Source organism: Halichoerus grypus, chromosome 9 (genome assembly GCF_964656455.1).
Source record: "Halichoerus grypus chromosome 9, mHalGry1.hap1.1, whole genome shotgun sequence".
NCBI lineage: Eukaryota > Metazoa > Chordata > Mammalia > Carnivora > Phocidae > Halichoerus > Halichoerus grypus.
The window spans coordinates 100,169,591-100,187,063 of NC_135720.1; the positions used below are offsets into that span (position 1 = coordinate 100,169,591).

General features: G+C 38.8%; 1 protein-coding gene across 1 annotated transcript; it reads right to left on the bottom strand.

Annotated features, from left to right (window-relative positions):
* Positions 1-461: 461 nt before the first annotated feature.
* On the bottom strand, positions 462-13,890 carry GLYATL3 (glycine-N-acyltransferase like 3). Its single transcript, XM_036094472.2, has 5 exons — positions 13,813-13,890; positions 9,389-9,496; positions 8,289-8,415; positions 4,126-4,252; positions 462-876 (listed from the first exon to the last, which is right to left on the bottom strand). Exons 1-5 carry the CDS (start codon positions 13,888-13,890, stop codon positions 462-464), a joined length of 855 nt encoding a protein of 284 aa, XP_035950365.2.
* Positions 13,891-17,473: the final 3,583 nt, after the last annotated feature.

The following is a 17,473-nucleotide window of genomic DNA, read 5'->3' on the forward strand; positions in this document are numbered from 1 at the left end:
GAAGAGTTTAGAGAGACATCGCAGCAGGCACAGGGGACTGTTATTTTTGGTAGTGGGGAGCTGGTGTGGCTGTGAAAACCCAGAGCAGAAGCCCAAGCAGCAATAAGAAAGTGGTAGCCACATGCTCACGTGTTAAGTCATTGTTCTCATGCAGTCATTTCTATAACTGGGCTGAGAACTGCTCGCTTTAGAACCTTTTTCCTGCAGCGGATCCCAAAGGAAGATAATTATCCTCTTCTCTGCAATTGCTGTCTCTGACCCCTGGTTATTTACTGTAGAACCCGGACGCAGCGAGAGTGAAGGCTTCTCAGGCTGATCCTACATGTCTTCTCCAGGCCCCTTTCAACCCGAGATTCTTCTGATTCCAGTCGGAATATTCCCCTCGTTGCCGGCTAAGGAGTGTATGTATGTTCAGGGAAAGGAAGAAAAATTCCTGGAGTTTCAATGCGCTAGAGGTAAACTTAGCCAGAGAAAGCTGCAGGGGTGAGAATAAGCCTATGAAAGCGACAAGGCAAGAACTCAGCGCGGACATTCTTCAGGAGGCTTATGGATGCCACGTTGTCATCCAGGACATTGCCCTGACAGGGGAATCCCCGGCTTCGCAACTTCCTGGCCAGTGTGAGGGCCACCAGCTGGCTATAACCTTTCCTGCGATGCTCTGGCAGGGTGTAGCCATGGCACATGGTGGCAAACTGGTCTGTGAGAGACCAAGAGACCGGGTTTCCCTTGTCATCACGGACACATACACTGGGGAAGCAAGAGATGAGTTTCGCGATGTAACGGAGACACTGTTCATTGCCGCCCCGCGACCAAGTCCTGTTGAGTAGATCAGCATCAGCAACACTCAGGTAAGTTAGTCGTGGGGAAGAACCCTTTCTAGAAGAAAACAACGTGAGAAGAAATGTGACTCGGGGTCATGTGACTACAAACAGCTACTTCTCTTTTTGCACTGATTCAAACTGAGAAACAATCCCAGGGATGTATTTAGCCAATACCAAAATATTTTCAATGAATTAGAATCTATCACTTCCCACTTATGAACATCTTTCAGGGTTTCATTTCTGATAGGACAAAATACTCATTATATGAAATTTAAGTCTTTCCATCTAATTTTACTCCCATTACTTATTGCCTTCATATAGATTAGGGCAAATATTTCATTTTTCTGTAAAACAATTCTCAGACTTGCTCTTATTAAGTACTGAGTCTGTTGATACCCTCTCTGAAGCCTTGAACAAGTCCAGATTCTTGGGTCCCTAATCTTTTCCTTGGTTAAAAAAAAAAAAAAAAAAAGTATTGAGTTAGAACTTCTATCTTTAGGGGCGCCTGGGTGGCTCAGTCGTTAAGCGTCTGCCTTCGGCTCAGGTCATGATCCCAGGGTCCTGGGATCGAGCCCCGCATCGGGCTCCCTGCTCCGCGGGAAGCCTGTTTCTCCCTCTCCCACTTCCCCTGCTTGTGTTCCTGCTCTCACTATGTCTCTCTCTGTCAAATAAATAAATAAAATCTTTAAAAAAAAAAAAAAAAAAAAAAAAGAACTTCTATCTTTATGCATCCATGGCCAGAAAAGAAATACAAACTGCTTAACATTCTAGGCATATTATAGATGCTCAAGAAATTCTAGTCCTTCTAGACCTTCCCCTAAAAGGTCTGGAAAAAGTCTAAAGCTCATTGTATTGAGATAAAGACAAAGATAAGAATTGCTGCAATTTCTAAGAACTGAGATGGATTACTTAGTTGAAAACCTATGGTGCGGGTTTTGCTTCAGAATTTGCTTTCATTCTTGAAATTATCAATGTCATAAGACCATCCCCAGTGACTGCTAATGCCATGCTTGCTACAATCTTTATAAAGTACAGTTTGTGTTTTTTTTGTATTAGTGGTTCTGCAGTGTTAGCTCACATTCTAGGCTTACTGTGGGTTCCAGCACTGGGCCAATAATCTAACCACCAAGCAGGGTAAAATAAATACAAGCAACAACTGTCTTGATAGAATTTTTAACTTAATTTTTGAAAACGAACTTTAAAACAAAGGCTGAGAAGCCCAAGGCAAAGAAGCCTCAAGCAGAAATGTCACTGCAAATAACACCGTTGCTAAGGCAAGTGTTTCAGGAGTAGTTAGATTAGTAACTATGACCTTATATCAAGGGCAGGGTATCCAAAATAAAGGGTATACAAATTTGGGTAGTGACTTAGATGTTAAAGGCAGTATCTTCCTATGCAGAAGGAAGCAATTTAAAGCAAAATCTGATTTTCAAAGACCTGACTGGGGTAGAGAGCAATTTTAAATAACATCTCAGGGATATGACAGTAAAAGACCGGGAAATTCTAAAACTCTAAAGGACACATAGCCTGGTTTCTTCAACAAAAAGTAATACAAGAAATAAAAAAATATGAAAGGGGAACCTGTATGTCAAAAGAAACTCAAGAGAGATATTAACCAATTGCAATGTGTGAACTTTATTTAGGTGCTTACTCAAAACCAACTGCTGAAAATATTATGCTAATTTGGGAAATGTAAGTACTGACTGGTTTAAGGAAATACTGTTAACAAAATTATAAGACATTCTGCAGCACAGATTTGATGCCACAGGCTTGAGGCCTCTATCTTTAGAAAAGCCTGCTTGCCAGGTTGGCATCTGGCAATTTGGATTTCTGCAGGGGTCCTGCCGTTCCCAGAACTGATATGAGGTTGGCACTTACCGCACCTACCTGTTTGTACAGGCAGTGTGGTTTATGATGAACACCTGCTTTCCCTCTTTGGGTCTAGAAAATTGGTATATGCTAGGCAGAGGGTGCCTCCAATAAAAAATCCCAAACATTTTGTCACAATTTATTGTTGGGGAAATTCAGCGTGTCCTGTGTGACTCCATTGGGGAGGACTCTGGGAAGCTTGTGCCTGGTTTTCTCTGGACTTTGCCAATGCACCTTTTTCTTTGCTGATTTTGCTTTATAGCCTGTATGTGTTGAGTTCTGTGGGTTCTTCTAGCCAATCAATGAGCCTGTGGGTGGTCCTAGGGACCCCTGTATAGGAGTGATATTAGTACAGTGTTTTTTTTTTTTTAAGAATCCTTATCTTTTAGAAATATATATTAAGATATTTAAGAATAATGGGATAATGTCTGGGATATTTCCTTCAGAATAGTTAGTAGATACGGGTATGGATGAAACAAGATTAGCCATATATTGATGGGGGAGGTTCATTATTCTAGTCTCTCACTCAGCCTTTGTATGTGCTTGAAAATTTTAATAACTGAAAAAAATAAAATAAAATAAAAATGAAGTCCAGGTGCTTTATGTGACTTAAAGTGCCCATTCTTCTTTAGGTTTAGTTTTTTTTTGCTCAAAAATTCCTTCAACATATTCCATAGAAGAAAAATTAACATTCACTGAGGTGGGTACTTTTCAAGTATCATGTTTCATTTGTTTACAAAATTCATGTAAGAAAGATATTATAGGTTAATTTTCAAAAAAAGAAATTGATCAAGGCTCAGAAAGATTAAGCAGAAAGGAAGGTAACTAGCAAATGCCAGAGCAGGGACTCCCCAGTAAGAAGAAAAGAAGAATGCAGATATACACTAATAAGTCTTTTGAAGATTGGATTCTGGAGTCAGAATCAGGAATTATTTCTTGGCTCTACAATTTACTCCTATGTGTTACTTCAACTTTGCTCAAAAAGGTAATTATACAGTACTTTATGGGGTTGTGGAAAGGGTTCAAGAGGCAATATATTTAAAACATTCAGTGCCTGGCATATAAGAGCTCCCTATAAGGTCAGTTATTTACCCTCATCCCTGAAACATGAAAAAACACTAACCACTTTGGGCTCAGACAACAGAGGTTATTTAGAATTGTTTGGAGGAGGAGCATACCTAGGAATGATTTTTCTGTGTATACTGTGAAAATATAGGACTCCTAAAAATAAGACGCTGATTTGATTTTGCAAGAAATTATGAGCAGTCAGGCGCAGCAGAAAAAAACACACACAGAACCCACAGACACATACGACTCTGTGACCCTACTCCAAGCTACCCAAATATTCCTTAATAATACTAAGTATTTCAGGTACTGCTATTTGTACTTCTGTATACTAAGTCCCATCCCACATGTAGAAACTTGGTCTACATACAGAGAATTGGTGTCCGGTAGAGCTGAATGAGGAGAAAATTGAACAGCCTTGAAGGAAGTTAACTTTATACCTAACTGCTTTGAGTTGGCAACAGCATTGGAAACATCACATAATTCACTCTGCAGCCCTGTATATGGAAATACATAATGAAAAATGTGGGTATTTTATTTGAAAGCACAAAAAGGAAATTTGTAGCAGTATTTTTGTACTAAGTATCATCAATGTCACCAGTTTGCCACCTTGTATTATCTTAACCTCTATATATTTATATATGAATTATTACAGCTACTCCTGGCCTGATTTTCAAACATTGTGTGGGATTTTCAAATCCCCATCATGTTGTTTCTCACAATCACAATCTTCCATGAACATTTCTGATGGGATTATCCCTTAGGAATTTGGAATTGCTTGTGGGATTTTCCTGATTTTTCTGACTTCTCAGACTGATCTTAAACTCCTTAAAGTAAGAGAAATTTTATAACTCTAAAAGTCTACAATCTACCATACAGCTGGAAGCATAAAAGAGCTCAGATTTATCTGGCATGGCATTCTGACTTAAAGAGTCTTCCAGCCTCTTGCCTAGATGCCCATTTCAGAAATATCAAGGTATAAATTTAGTGTTGGTGAGATTTATCCTAAACTTGACTCATTTGGATCCTGCTCATTCATCACAGCTATACTGTGTTATATATAAATCTTTATTCAGTTCTTGTATGTAAAGCACTGTGCTCGGCACTGCATCACCGTGAGACCCAAGCATGGTATGGTCTCTGATAGAGCTTGCCGCATGGCATGTTAGCTTCTGTTTAGTTAGAACTGACTTGCTCTGCTTCTCCAAAATCCTATCGGCTCTATCTTTTCCAGTCTGGGTCCTGATTAATTGAATCCTCTGGAAATTGACTTTCCCACTTCCATCCATATCTAAAAGCTTGTTTCCTCCTTCCAGTAAGTCACTTCCTCTTGAAGAATACATGAATACATGAATAGGAAGTCATGTTGAATAGAGTCTGATATCTGAGACTTGGCTCCTTTCAGGGAGTGAAGTCTAAGAAAAGATAAGCAGGTCTTCAAGTTAACGCTATTAAAAAGTATAGATGCTGTGGCTAGAATCCCATATTATAATCCTAATTACATCAAAGTAATTCAAGAGACTATGAAAAAAAGAAAAAACAGCTCATGCTAACAAAGGGTATAGATGGTAGTTCAAACAAATTTTATTTTTCTTCAATTAGACTGAACTAATTCTTTCTAAAAGTCAGACTAACATTTCTTTAAAAAGGACTTTTTTAAAAAAAGATTTTATTTATTTGAGAGAGAGAGAGAGGGAGAGCATAAGCAGGCGGAGGGGCAGAGGGAGAGGAAGAAACAGACTCCCCACTGAGCAAGGAGCCTGATGTGGGACTCGATCTCAGGACCCCAAGATCATGACCTGAGCCAAAGACAGACACGCTTAACCGACTAAGCCACCCAGGTGCCCCTTAAAAAAACTTTTTAAATTATAAGATGTAGCAGAGAAAACTGCATAAAACAAATGCATAACCGGGGCGCCTGTTTGGCTCAGTCAGTTAAGCGTCTGTCTTCAGCTCAGGTCATGATCCCGGGGTCCTGGGATTGAGCCCCACATTGGGCTCTCCGCTCAGTGGGGAACCTGCTTCTCCCTCTCCCTCTGGCTGCCGCTCTCCCTGTTTGTGCTCTGTCAAATAAATCAAATAATTAAAAAAAATGCATGACTTAATTATTACATATTTTAACTACTACTAAAGCCACAAAATAGAAATTTATTAAACATCTTCTATTTACCATTCTCCTAATCACAATTCCCTCACTCTCCACTAAAAATAACCACTATCATAATTTTTATGACAATCACATCCTTGTTTTATTATGCAAGTGTGAGTCCTTAAACATTATAGTCAGATTTTGTCCACTTTTTGTCTGGTGAATCTTTCAATCTACTGGTTTTCTTTCAATGCCTACCCTCCTTTTAAAAATTCTTTCCATTTATTTGTTAAAGAATCCAGTTTGCTGGGTAGAATTTCCATAGTTTGGATTTTGTGGGTGATAACTCCATGGTTTGTTGACCATGTCCTTCTGTCCCTTGTATAGATTACCATTTTAACAAATGATTTTCTTCTTGCTCACAGAAGGAACTTTCACTAAAATTGTCCTACCTTTGTCCACTTTACCTCCTTAGAAAGGGAGGAGTTGCTAATTGCATAAGACAGAACTCAGACCATTTATTGGACCACAGCTAATTGGACTATAGTACCAGCAAAGCAGGCTTCTGAAATTTTTAGGTTAGTGCTCATGTCAACAAGCTCTCTCATGTCCATGCAACCAGTAGTGAACAAAAGAGGCTGGCCCATCCGGATAGCTGTATACTTTTTCATTCCCTGTCCTCTCATGGCCAACGCAGAGTTTGGCTCTTCCTAGTGGGTTAGTGGGTTAACCCTGATTTAATATTGTTTATGGATGGCTCTTAGATTAAAAATGACAAAGGCTTCCCGTGCAGAGTGTGCTATTGCTCTGAATACCCAGCGCTGAAGTAGATCCATTGCCTAATTTTTAGTCTATCCAGGCAGCCCAACCAGTAGGTCTGTGGTGCAAGATAAAAGATTGGCCATTTTTATGGCAGTAGTTGGCTTTTGGAGTTGTTTATGATTTGGAGATCTTATGGGAATAACACTTTTTAGGTGCTCTGGTTAAAAAGAGTAAAGATACTCATGACTTCTTAAAAGCTATTCAATATTCCAAGGATATTATAGTTCTTACCAGAGAAGCCCATAGCCAAGCGGCCACATCAGAAGCCAAAGGTAATGCCTACAACTGATTACATGCTAAATAAGGGGTCTTTTCCACTCCAGCTATTTTAGGCACTATTAAGTCACATCTGTCCCCATCTAACTTCAGGAAGGATGACTGTGTCAATTTCAATGACTATGACTGACTCATGACTAACAACTCAGCCTGCTAGGGAAAAAAAATACTGGCAATTAGGGATGTTCTCTTCCTAATGATGGCTGCAGGTGATTTGAGGAGAGTAGGCCTCTAGCACCACAATCTATCCAATTATTGCCACGATTTTTCACACCAAGGAAGAGATATACTTATTTCCACATTAGAGTAATAACGGTGAGAAAATTTTCCTAGTTTGGCTAAGTGAGTGGTAGAACCATGTCTCACGTCTAACCAGCATAACTGGGGTAAAATCTGTAAAAGTCAGAGACAGCTTAGAACTTCCACTATAACACCTTTGTGAGCATTTCCAAACGGATGTGATAAAACACCCCAAGTCTTTAGTTTATACATATGCATTAATCATCATTTGCCCGTGAGAGGGCTTGTAGGAGGGCTTCAGCTGTTTGCTGCTGAAAAAAATTACCAGACTTTGTATTTCTAGCATGGGGGACCCTGCCTTCCTATCAAATGATCAAGGAACTCACTTTCAATGCAACAGTTAAAAATAGGAACTTCATTGACTTTATCACCCCCCCACCAATCATCACGAAAAGTTGAAAAAGTGATACACTGAAGCTGAAGTTTTCCATGCACACTATCAGAAACTCTTAATGTAATTCCGTCTTGGCCAAAAGTTCTTCCACTAGCATTGATAACCATGCAATTATCTCCTTGGATCTCAAATATACTCTTATCTCACTAAATCATGTCAGGATATCTGATGCAGATCAGTTAATTACCTCTTTCCAGAATCACCTGCTTCAGAAAGAAGAAAAGACCTACCTATTGGCTTATACTTAAGTTAGAGTCACTTTAAAAGTTTGTGACAGGAAATGATTAAGAGTAATAAAGAAAAATATGCTGTAATACTCACTGATATTACAATAACAGTGTGTGGGGGGGATGTCACTTGAAAGCAGCCCTATTTATTTATTTATTTATTTATTTATTTATTTATTTATTTATAAAAGCAGCCCAATTCAAATGGCCTCTACTTAACCCCAAAGGCCAAGCCTCATTAGGAGTAAAACAAGAGTTCTTACAAAACTGTAATACAAAAATTGTAACTATATAAGATGTATATATATGAATGTGTGCACTTGTGTATATATTATCATATATATGAAATAGATATCATATCATATCTGATGTATATGACAAAAATGAGAAAAGAAGACTGCCTAGTGTCTTGCACTTCATCTCACCTTGGATTTGAAAAACTTGATCCCAGTTGATAACATCATGTTCTTCCAACAGCCGTTGGTAAGCCGTGACATCCTTGTAGAACACAGCATAGGCATTAGTATAATGGTCCAGGTTATCTGTCTCAGCCTGGGACAGAAGACATAATTGTAAAAACATAAATATATCCTCTAGGTAACTCAAATCCTAGATTAGATACATTGGCTGCGTATGTCTAGATCATTCCCATTACCAAAATTTAGCCACCTATAAACAATGGCTAGATGGGAATGTGGCTAATATACTATAGTGAGGAAAGGAACAGAAATTTTGGAATGTTTGCTTGATTATTCTTCTGGTATTTGAGAAGTTTTAAGATATTTATTTCACATTTTTCTGGGATTTTATTTATTTATTAAAATGAAAAGGGTATAACTTAATGGAGCCACCTATAAGAATTAAATAGAATTCTCAGAACTTTCCTAATGTGGTCTGGGCAGCACATTTGATCATGTGAGCCTCTCTTTGTCCTCGTAGAATGGGGCAGATGTCATCCTTTTCAATCTTCTTATGTATTTACCCACATGACCAAAGTCATTGGTTACAAGGAATCATCAAACCCGAGGAAAAATGAGAATGCACAAGTATGTAAGTTTCATGCTTCTAGAGATTGTGAAACACTAAAGAAACAATTTTTTGAACACATTTAGACTAGTGGTTTTTCCATATGTCTGAAACTCCAAAGCCAGTCAAATTAGAAACTAATGGTGAAGGGCACGTGGATGGCTCAAGGATTAAGCCTCTGCCTTCGGCTCAGGTCATGATCCCAGGGTCCAGGGATGGAGCCCTATGTCAGGCTCCCTGCTCAGCAGGGAGTCTGCTTCTCCCTCTGCCCCTTCCCCCTTGGCTTTCTCTCTTATGCTCTCGCTCTCTCTCAAATAAATAAAAATCTTTAAAAAAAAAACCAATGGTGAAATATATAGCTTCTTAAGCTAATATATATGGCTGTGATGGTTATAATATCCCCTTTACCTAATCTTTTCTTTCTAGTTGATGCCAACTCTTGGGTTTTCATGGGGTGTTGTTTTGTTTTGTTTTGTTTTTCTGGCCTTTCAAATATTACCTCTTTCTGTTGCCGTGTGATAACAGCTTTGAAGTCTGGCCATGAATCCACTACCACTTCCTTTTGAAAGGGATTCCCACGATTCATGTTCATCACTGCTCCATAAACCTGAGCCAGAGAACCCAGAGAGACAAGCCAATCACATTACTAACTCTTTCAGTTGCATATTATTGTGTGTTTTTGTTTTTTTTTTAAGATTGTATTTATTTATTTGACAGAGAGAGAGAGAGATCACAAGCAAGGGGGGATGCAGAGGGAGAGGGAGAAATAGGCTCCCGGCTGAGCAAGGAGCCCGACACGGGGCTCAATCCCAAGACCCTGGGATCATGACCTGAGCCGAAGGCAGACACCCAACCAACTGAGCCACCCAGGCGCCCCTGCATATTACTGTTTTCACTTCTTCTTCTACTGTATAGTTGCGGCCACGAGAGGGGAAGTTATATATATGCACATATATGCAACATGCACACATACAAAGTTTTCTCTTCTTATTTCATCACTGTACATGACAACTGGTAAAAAGTCTATGAAAGCCTATGAAAACTCTCCCCAAACTTAGGTTTTTACTGTACAACAGTGAGAGGTACCAAAACAGCAGGCTGACTAGATGGCACACAGCTCAATAATAAGTACTTACAGAATGAATCAGAATCTGATGTATGGATTTAGGGCTCATAATATCTTTTACAAGTTCCACAGATAATTTTGGCAACCAACTGCTTTTGAAGTTTATTAGACTCTCCAAAAATAACCTGTTTAATGCAACTACTCCTTCAACCATGAATTACAATTAAACATCACTGAGGGTAACCGCCCTCCCCCAAAAAGCCCTCTGCATTTCAGATTTGTTGGAACAAGGCTCTCTAAGCATTCCCTGAGGGTCGTAACTATGTCTTATTCATTATTATGTACACGGAGTCTGACGTAGTGGATCAACTGGTTGTTGACTAAACAATATTGAATATTAGAATTCTGATCTGTGCCCTTTCATATTTTTTTCTCTAGTAAGAATCAAAGATGCCTGCCCTATAAAACAACTTTCCTATGCTATGGGTGCTTATAGAGAAGAGAAAGTTGTGGTAACAAGGAGAGCTGAGCTACAGGCTAGTGTTCTTAGCAGCATTTTCATAATAGATAGAAACTGAAAACAATCTAAGTGTCCATCAGCAGTGGGGAAAAAATGAATAAATTGTGGCATATTCACACTATGAATTACAAAACAGAAACTTAATGGTGAGCAAAAGAAGGTAGATACAAAAAGATATACTTTGTGATCCAATTGACATTATATCCAAAAACAGACAAAACCAAATTATGGCTTTAGATGTCAGGATAGTGGTTACTTTTGGGGAGCAGGGAGAGGTAATGACTGGAAAAGAGCATTGGTGGGCTGGGGATAAACTGTGTCTGAAGTAATGTTCTATCTTGATTGGAGTGCAGGTTATACAAATATCTGCTCTATGAAAATTCATTGAGCTGCATAATTATGTTATGTGCACTTTCTAGTATGTGTTATACTTCAATGAAAACCAATTAAATTTTAAGGGCATTGGAACCTACATTTTACCTCTTTTATCACATCTCGATTCAAATCACTCACCTCAATGCCTAGAACATTATTCAACTTTCTTCTCTCTTTCCCAATCTGGGACCTCATTCAAATCTTCTTATAGAATGTATCTTTCCAAATTTAGTCTGGCAAATACTAACGTGTGACATGGATCACACTTAGCGAAAATCCGAGAACTAAATTAATCTGAATGGGTCATGCTTGCTCTGTTTAATTATTAAATTTTGGGGCTGCCGATCTTACATATACATAGTCATAAGTTTATTAAAATGTTTATTCCCATGAAGAAACCATACAACCTTATTAAAAAATGGAGCTTAAATATGATTGGAATGTTGAGAACGTTAAAAGGAAAAAAAGTCCTTCAAATTCAGATTGTGAAAGAAAAAAAAAACATGACTTGTTTGTAAGAGTTTTGCAACCAACTGAAAGATTTGGCATTGGTTAAAGGCAACAAAACAAACTCTTTTAACAGCTATTTATTCAAAGGGTGAGTGTTGAGAGGAGATGGGAAGTAGCTAGGGGAAGTAAGGATGCTGGAGTTGGAGTTCGTGAAGGAAATTTGGAGGGATATTTAGTCACTGAAATACTAAGATGAGGTAGGTGGGGGGATGGTGAAATGGTGATGGGAATTAAGGGGTTCACTTGTTGTGATGAGGACTGGGTCATGTATGGAAGCACTGAATCACTAAATTGTACACCTGAAACTAGTATTATACTATATGTTAACTAACTGGAATTTAAATAAAAGCTTTAAAAAATGGGATTATAAAATACATAGCCATGCCTCCAAAAAAAAATGGAGGAAATATGAACAACAAAACAATTTTTTCTTTATCTTTTTTATTCTCTAGAGGGCATAGTGTAACTGAAGAGGTATTTTGAAAGTACGGTCAGAGAACCCAAGCCAGACATTATATAACAATGCAATAATTGAAGATAAAGAGACTCAAAGATAAAGAGACTCCATGTACAGAAAATGAGAAATTGAGAGTGCCAAGCTAAGCAGCTATTAAAGAGAAGATGATATGAGGAAGGCGTTGATTTGTGCCTACACGTTTCATTTCTTTAACTCTTACTTCAAGTGGTGTTATGAGAAGCAAACCTTTCCAAAAAAAAAAAAAACCCAAAAAACCACAACCATGCAGTTTGGAATCTGATAGCTTGGTTTTAAATCTGAACTCTAGCACTTAGATATGGGGAAGGGATTTAGTAACATCATGTGTAAAATTATAATGTAAATACCTGCCTATTTAGAGGTATTAATATTACAGAGGGATTAATAGGTTTTATAAAGCTCAAATGAGATAGTGTGAAAGGTACTTTAAAAAATGATACATACTATTCTGATCAACTCAATCTGAATTCAGAGATCCTTAAAAATAAGATTTGAACAGGTGAGGGTTAATAAGTAATTATTTTATAACACAGCCAGTGACCGATCAACAACAGTTTATTGAGTAATTATGGGCAAAACCCCATGGCAAACACTATGGGAGGTGTCAAAAAAAAAAAAAAAAGAAAGAAAAATCAACATCTACACCTGGGTATCTAGTAGCTAAGTTGCTGTAGGAGAAGCAGTAGATATGAAATCAAAGGAACTGAGATTTAACTGATTCTTTACTTGCTTTAGCCTTTTTTGAACTCCAACTTAATCATTTCTAAAATGGGTTAATAGACATCTTACAAAGTTGTTGGAAGGATAAGATAAATTGAAATTATCTGTATGCTTAAGTACTATCCAAATATAATATTTATAATGTAAGAGCCCATCATTTGTCTTGATGATTATAAGATCTTAGGTGACCCTGTGAAGGTCACCAAAACCTTTTTAGTTCTCTCCGGCAAAAGAGTGGGCCAAACATTTATTCACCAGAGTGTCCACATTCAAAATGGGAAATTTCGAGTCAGATTGTCCATTTGGTACTCTTTTAGCCATATGATCCCAAATTATCACACAGATTTTCCCTACAACACATAGTTTAAGCATGATCCATAAGGCCAGATGACTAGATTTAATCAACCCAGTACAGTGCTCTAGATCGCTTTTGTTAAAGTTTAGAGTAAATAAGGATTATCCAGGGTGTGTGCTAAAAATACAGGTCTCTGGTCTCCATCTTTAGAAATTATCTCTTCTGGGTTATTAGCAGTCACTCACATTTGCAGTCAAATGCTCTTACCACTGAGCTATACCCCCCGCCACTCACATTTGAAAATCACTGTTGTAGGGCTATCTCCTCTGTCAAGAATCTCAGCCCTCAAAGACAATTTCTTTGCATTTTGCATTTTTTTCTCCAAGTGCTTAAAATATTTTTAATCTCATATTTATTTGTAATCTTTGATTAATGTCCTCCTTCCACAGTAGCTCTGAGTTGTCCGCAGGCCCTCATGGACTTTGAGGAGACTTCGACAGAGGCTTAATGACCAACATAGCCATTGAAAAAAACTTCAAAAATAAAGATGTTGAAATAGTCAGAAAAATTTTATAACGACTCCTGGACCTCAGCTCCATTGTGAACCTAGGTTATGTTCTTATGAGCAATGCTACTTAATCCATACTTTCTGCCATTAAAAATGTTTAAAACTTGAGTTTACCTTAGAAATGATCTAGTCCATCACCTCCTAAATTTTCCTAGAAGTTATCTAGAATGACTGCCAAAAAAATAATTATCACAGCTGTATCTACGATGCATGGAATCAGTCTCCAGCAGGAGGGGACTGGGAAACTAAGTTTAATAAGTTTAATAACAGAGTCCTGACATCAGAAAAACTTGGGGAACAGCCACCAAGTCTGACATTATTTCACAGATTAATAAAATAAAGGAATAAAAGAAAGCTCTTAAATGTAGAATACCTTGAGTGATTCAGGGAAGTGGCTCTTCAGCATTTTTTCCAGGATCAGTAATTTGGTAGAACAGTTGAGCACCAGCATCTTCTCCAGAGCTCTAGCAATCCCACACCTGATGAAAAACTTGAAGGGATAGGTTTAGTTTTTGCTTGTTAACATTTGAATCTCCTGAGGAACATCCTTGAGGTCCTGTTTTCACTGGGTGGAATTCGGAATGCCATTGCTCCCTCTGATGAGGGAAGAAGACGGAAGATGAGAGATACTGGGGTAGGTAAACCAGAGGACATGTGGAAATAGAGAATGTTAATGACCTAATCCTGGAAAGAGCTGAGTATCCATACTGGGTTAAGTCTTTGTGTTCTATTATATCCCCAGCACCTACAGGGCCTGGCACAGAGTAAAAGGGCATTCTAAGTGGTTGTTGAATGGATGAGAGGAAGCGCAGAGTAAGAGTCTTAGGGTAAGCAAGGAAAATTCTTTTTACAATGCCCAAAGACGTGAGTGGGTCAGGTGTCAGGTGGTTATGGGGAACAACTTGCAGAGAAACACCTAGGTTGAAGGTGAAGAATCAGATGTGAGCACAGGCTGAGGCTCGTTTTATTTAGATAAAAATAAGGAATGAAAAAGGACTTAATATAATGTATGCAAATTCAACCATTCATATGCAGTTATGTTTTGTAGATTTAGGGGCTCCATATCCCCTGCTTTTTGTCCCTAAGAAAACTTTTTCCCCAACATTCCAATCAGGTCTTGACTGAATGAAAAAAAATTTTGTTTGTCTATATTCGATACAGTAGAGTTTATCCACTTACTCTCAGCAGCCAGGCATGAGGATGGCAGAGATAATTCAGCTAGACATGAGAACCTGGTGCTTCTGAGACTGTAGTGTATTCTTCCTGTACAGCACATTTCCCAGATAGAGAAAGCTACTACTCGATTTCACCATGTGGCAGCTCTGTGTGACTATAAGATACTGAGAGTGCTTGATTGTGATTTGCTTAAAATCCACCATAAAACTCCATCATATGGTTTATGTGAGTCTGAACTTCTGCGAAGCATATTTCTTGTGATCCAGCCCTGTGGGTTCCAGTTTGCCGAGTGGGACACCTGAGGTGTTTGTAATTCTCTAATTCTCTCCGGGAGTCAGAAGAGATACTAGGGGCCAGCACCAGAAAAGCAGGATCCTGGACCCTAGTACTCATAGTCTGGGCCAATATGAGATGCTTTGCAAAGATCGAGTTTCCGGAGTTCAGGTTGAGCAAAGGAAGGAGAGATGTAGCCATCATCTTTTCACGCTGGTATCTGCTTGACATTTCACTCGACTCATGCTATCTCTAAATAAAATGTTAACTTTTTATTTTTTTATTTTTCATTTTTTAAGATTTTATTTATTTATTTATTTGACAGCGAGAGAGGGAACACAAGCAGGGGGAGTGGGAGAGGGAGAAGCAGGCCTCCTGCCGAGCAGGGAGCCCGATGTGGGGCTCGATCCCAGGACCCTGGGATTATGACCTGAGCCGAAGGCAGACGCTTAATGACTGAGCCACCCAGGCACCCCAGAATGTTAACTTTTTAGTAGATCCTCATGTTAAATACATTAATTTATTCTAATTCAATATTTTTGAGAAAATAAGATAAAATTATTTCATAGAGAAACTCATCATGTATCTCTTATTACATTTGGTACCTAGAGATGTTTTTATGTCCTGATACATAGCAAAGTAGATAGTGCAAACAGTAGGAATTCTAAGTACTTGTTGGCGATTTGCTTTATTGCCTGGTTGTTCCCCAAAGTTCCTAAAACCACTTATAAACGTAGGTAAAATATATGAAGAAAAATTAAGTTTAAATTAAAATTCAGGCAAGGGGAAAATAGAGGTGCAAACGTAATATGGGGTCAAGAGTAAGGCCAGCAGGCAAAGCATAAGGACTATAGTCCTACATACAGAGTTGATCCTCTTTATTTGTAGGATTCCATATTTGTGAATTCACCTACTTGCTAAAATTTACCTGGAACCCCCCAAATCAATACTGACCGTGCTTTCGCAGTCATTTGTGGACATATTTGAGTCTCTAATGCCAACGTTGTCAGCTGAAGTTGCAGAAGCTGACCTCTCGTTCCAGCTCTTATACTCCAAACAAGCCCTTTATGCGATTTGTGCCACGTTATTTTGCAGTGTTTGCTTTCTGCTGGTGACTTCACTGCTTAAAATGGCCCCAAGCACAGTACTTAAGTGCTGTCTAGTGTTCCTATGTGCAAAAAGACTGTGATGTGTCTTACCGAGAAGATACATGTGTTACATAAACTTCCTTCAGGCGTAAGTTATAATGCTCTTGACTGTGAGTTCAATGATAATAAAAAATCAACAAATGTATGAAATAGGGGCGCCTGAGTGGCTCAGTCATTAAGCGTCTGCCTTCGGCTCAGGTCATGATCCCAGGGTCCTGGGATAGAGCCCCGCATCGGGCGCCCTGCTCAGTGGGAGGCCTGCTTCTCCCTCTCCCACTCCCCTGCTTGTGTTCCCTTTTTCGCTGTCTCTGTCAAATAAATAAATAAAATCTTTAAAAAAACCCCATGTATTAAATAATGTGTCTTTAAACAGAAATATACATAAAAAAGGTTATGTGTTGGGGCGCCTGGGTGTCTCAGTCGGTTAAGTGGCTGCCTTCAGCTCAGGTCATGATCCCAGGGGCCTGGGATGGAGTCCTGCACCGAGCTCCCTGCTCAGCAGGGAGTCTGCTTCTCCCTTTCCCTCCATCCCTCCCCCTGCTTCTGTGCGTGCTCTCCCTCTCAAATAAATTAATAAAATCTTTAAAAGTAAATAAAAAAAAAAGAAAAGGTTATGTGTTGATCTTCTGATGAAAACATTGTGACCAGAGGCTTGCAGGAACCTAATCTTATGTTTTCCCTACAGGCAGTGATCCCTGTGACTTTGTTGAACATAACCACCACAATGAGGATCAAGCGATTTGCAGTAGGTGAGAGCACATTTTGTACTGTAAGCTTTCTAGCAGCCAACATAAGAGAAACAAACATGACTAGTTACATGATTCAGTTTGTCCATAAAATTATTCTTATGCTCTTGGGGCGCCCAGGTAGCTCCGAGTGTTGAGCGCTGGCTCTTGATTTCGGCTCAGGTCATGATCTCAGGGTCCTGGGATGCAGCCCACGTCAGGCTCTGTGCTCCATGGGGATTCTGCCTTGAGGATTTCTCTCCCTCTCTGTCTGCCCCTGCCCCTGTTCACACTCCCCTCACTCTCACTCTCTTTCTCTAAAATAAATAAATCTTTAAAAAAAATATTCGCAAGGCTCTTTACCATAGCATTTGCTTGACTTTTCACTTGTACTATCTCTAAATGAAATTCTCTAACTTCTAAATAATCAAAACCCTCCTTGATCTGGCTTCGATATACCTTTCTAGCCAAAAAACTCTTTCAATTCACAAATTATGCAGAGTGACAAATATTGGTGACATTAAAATCAGAGAAACATTTCTCCCATGGGTTCACAGAGAGAGGGCACTATGATTAATGAACAATGGACAATGTTCTTCCAGTAAACAAAGATGAATTTCATAAGGACCTTTCTTTTATGAAATACAAAGATAGTTTTAAAGGCCACAAAGCAGAATGAAGAAATTCTCAAAGATGCAGAAAATATATTTCA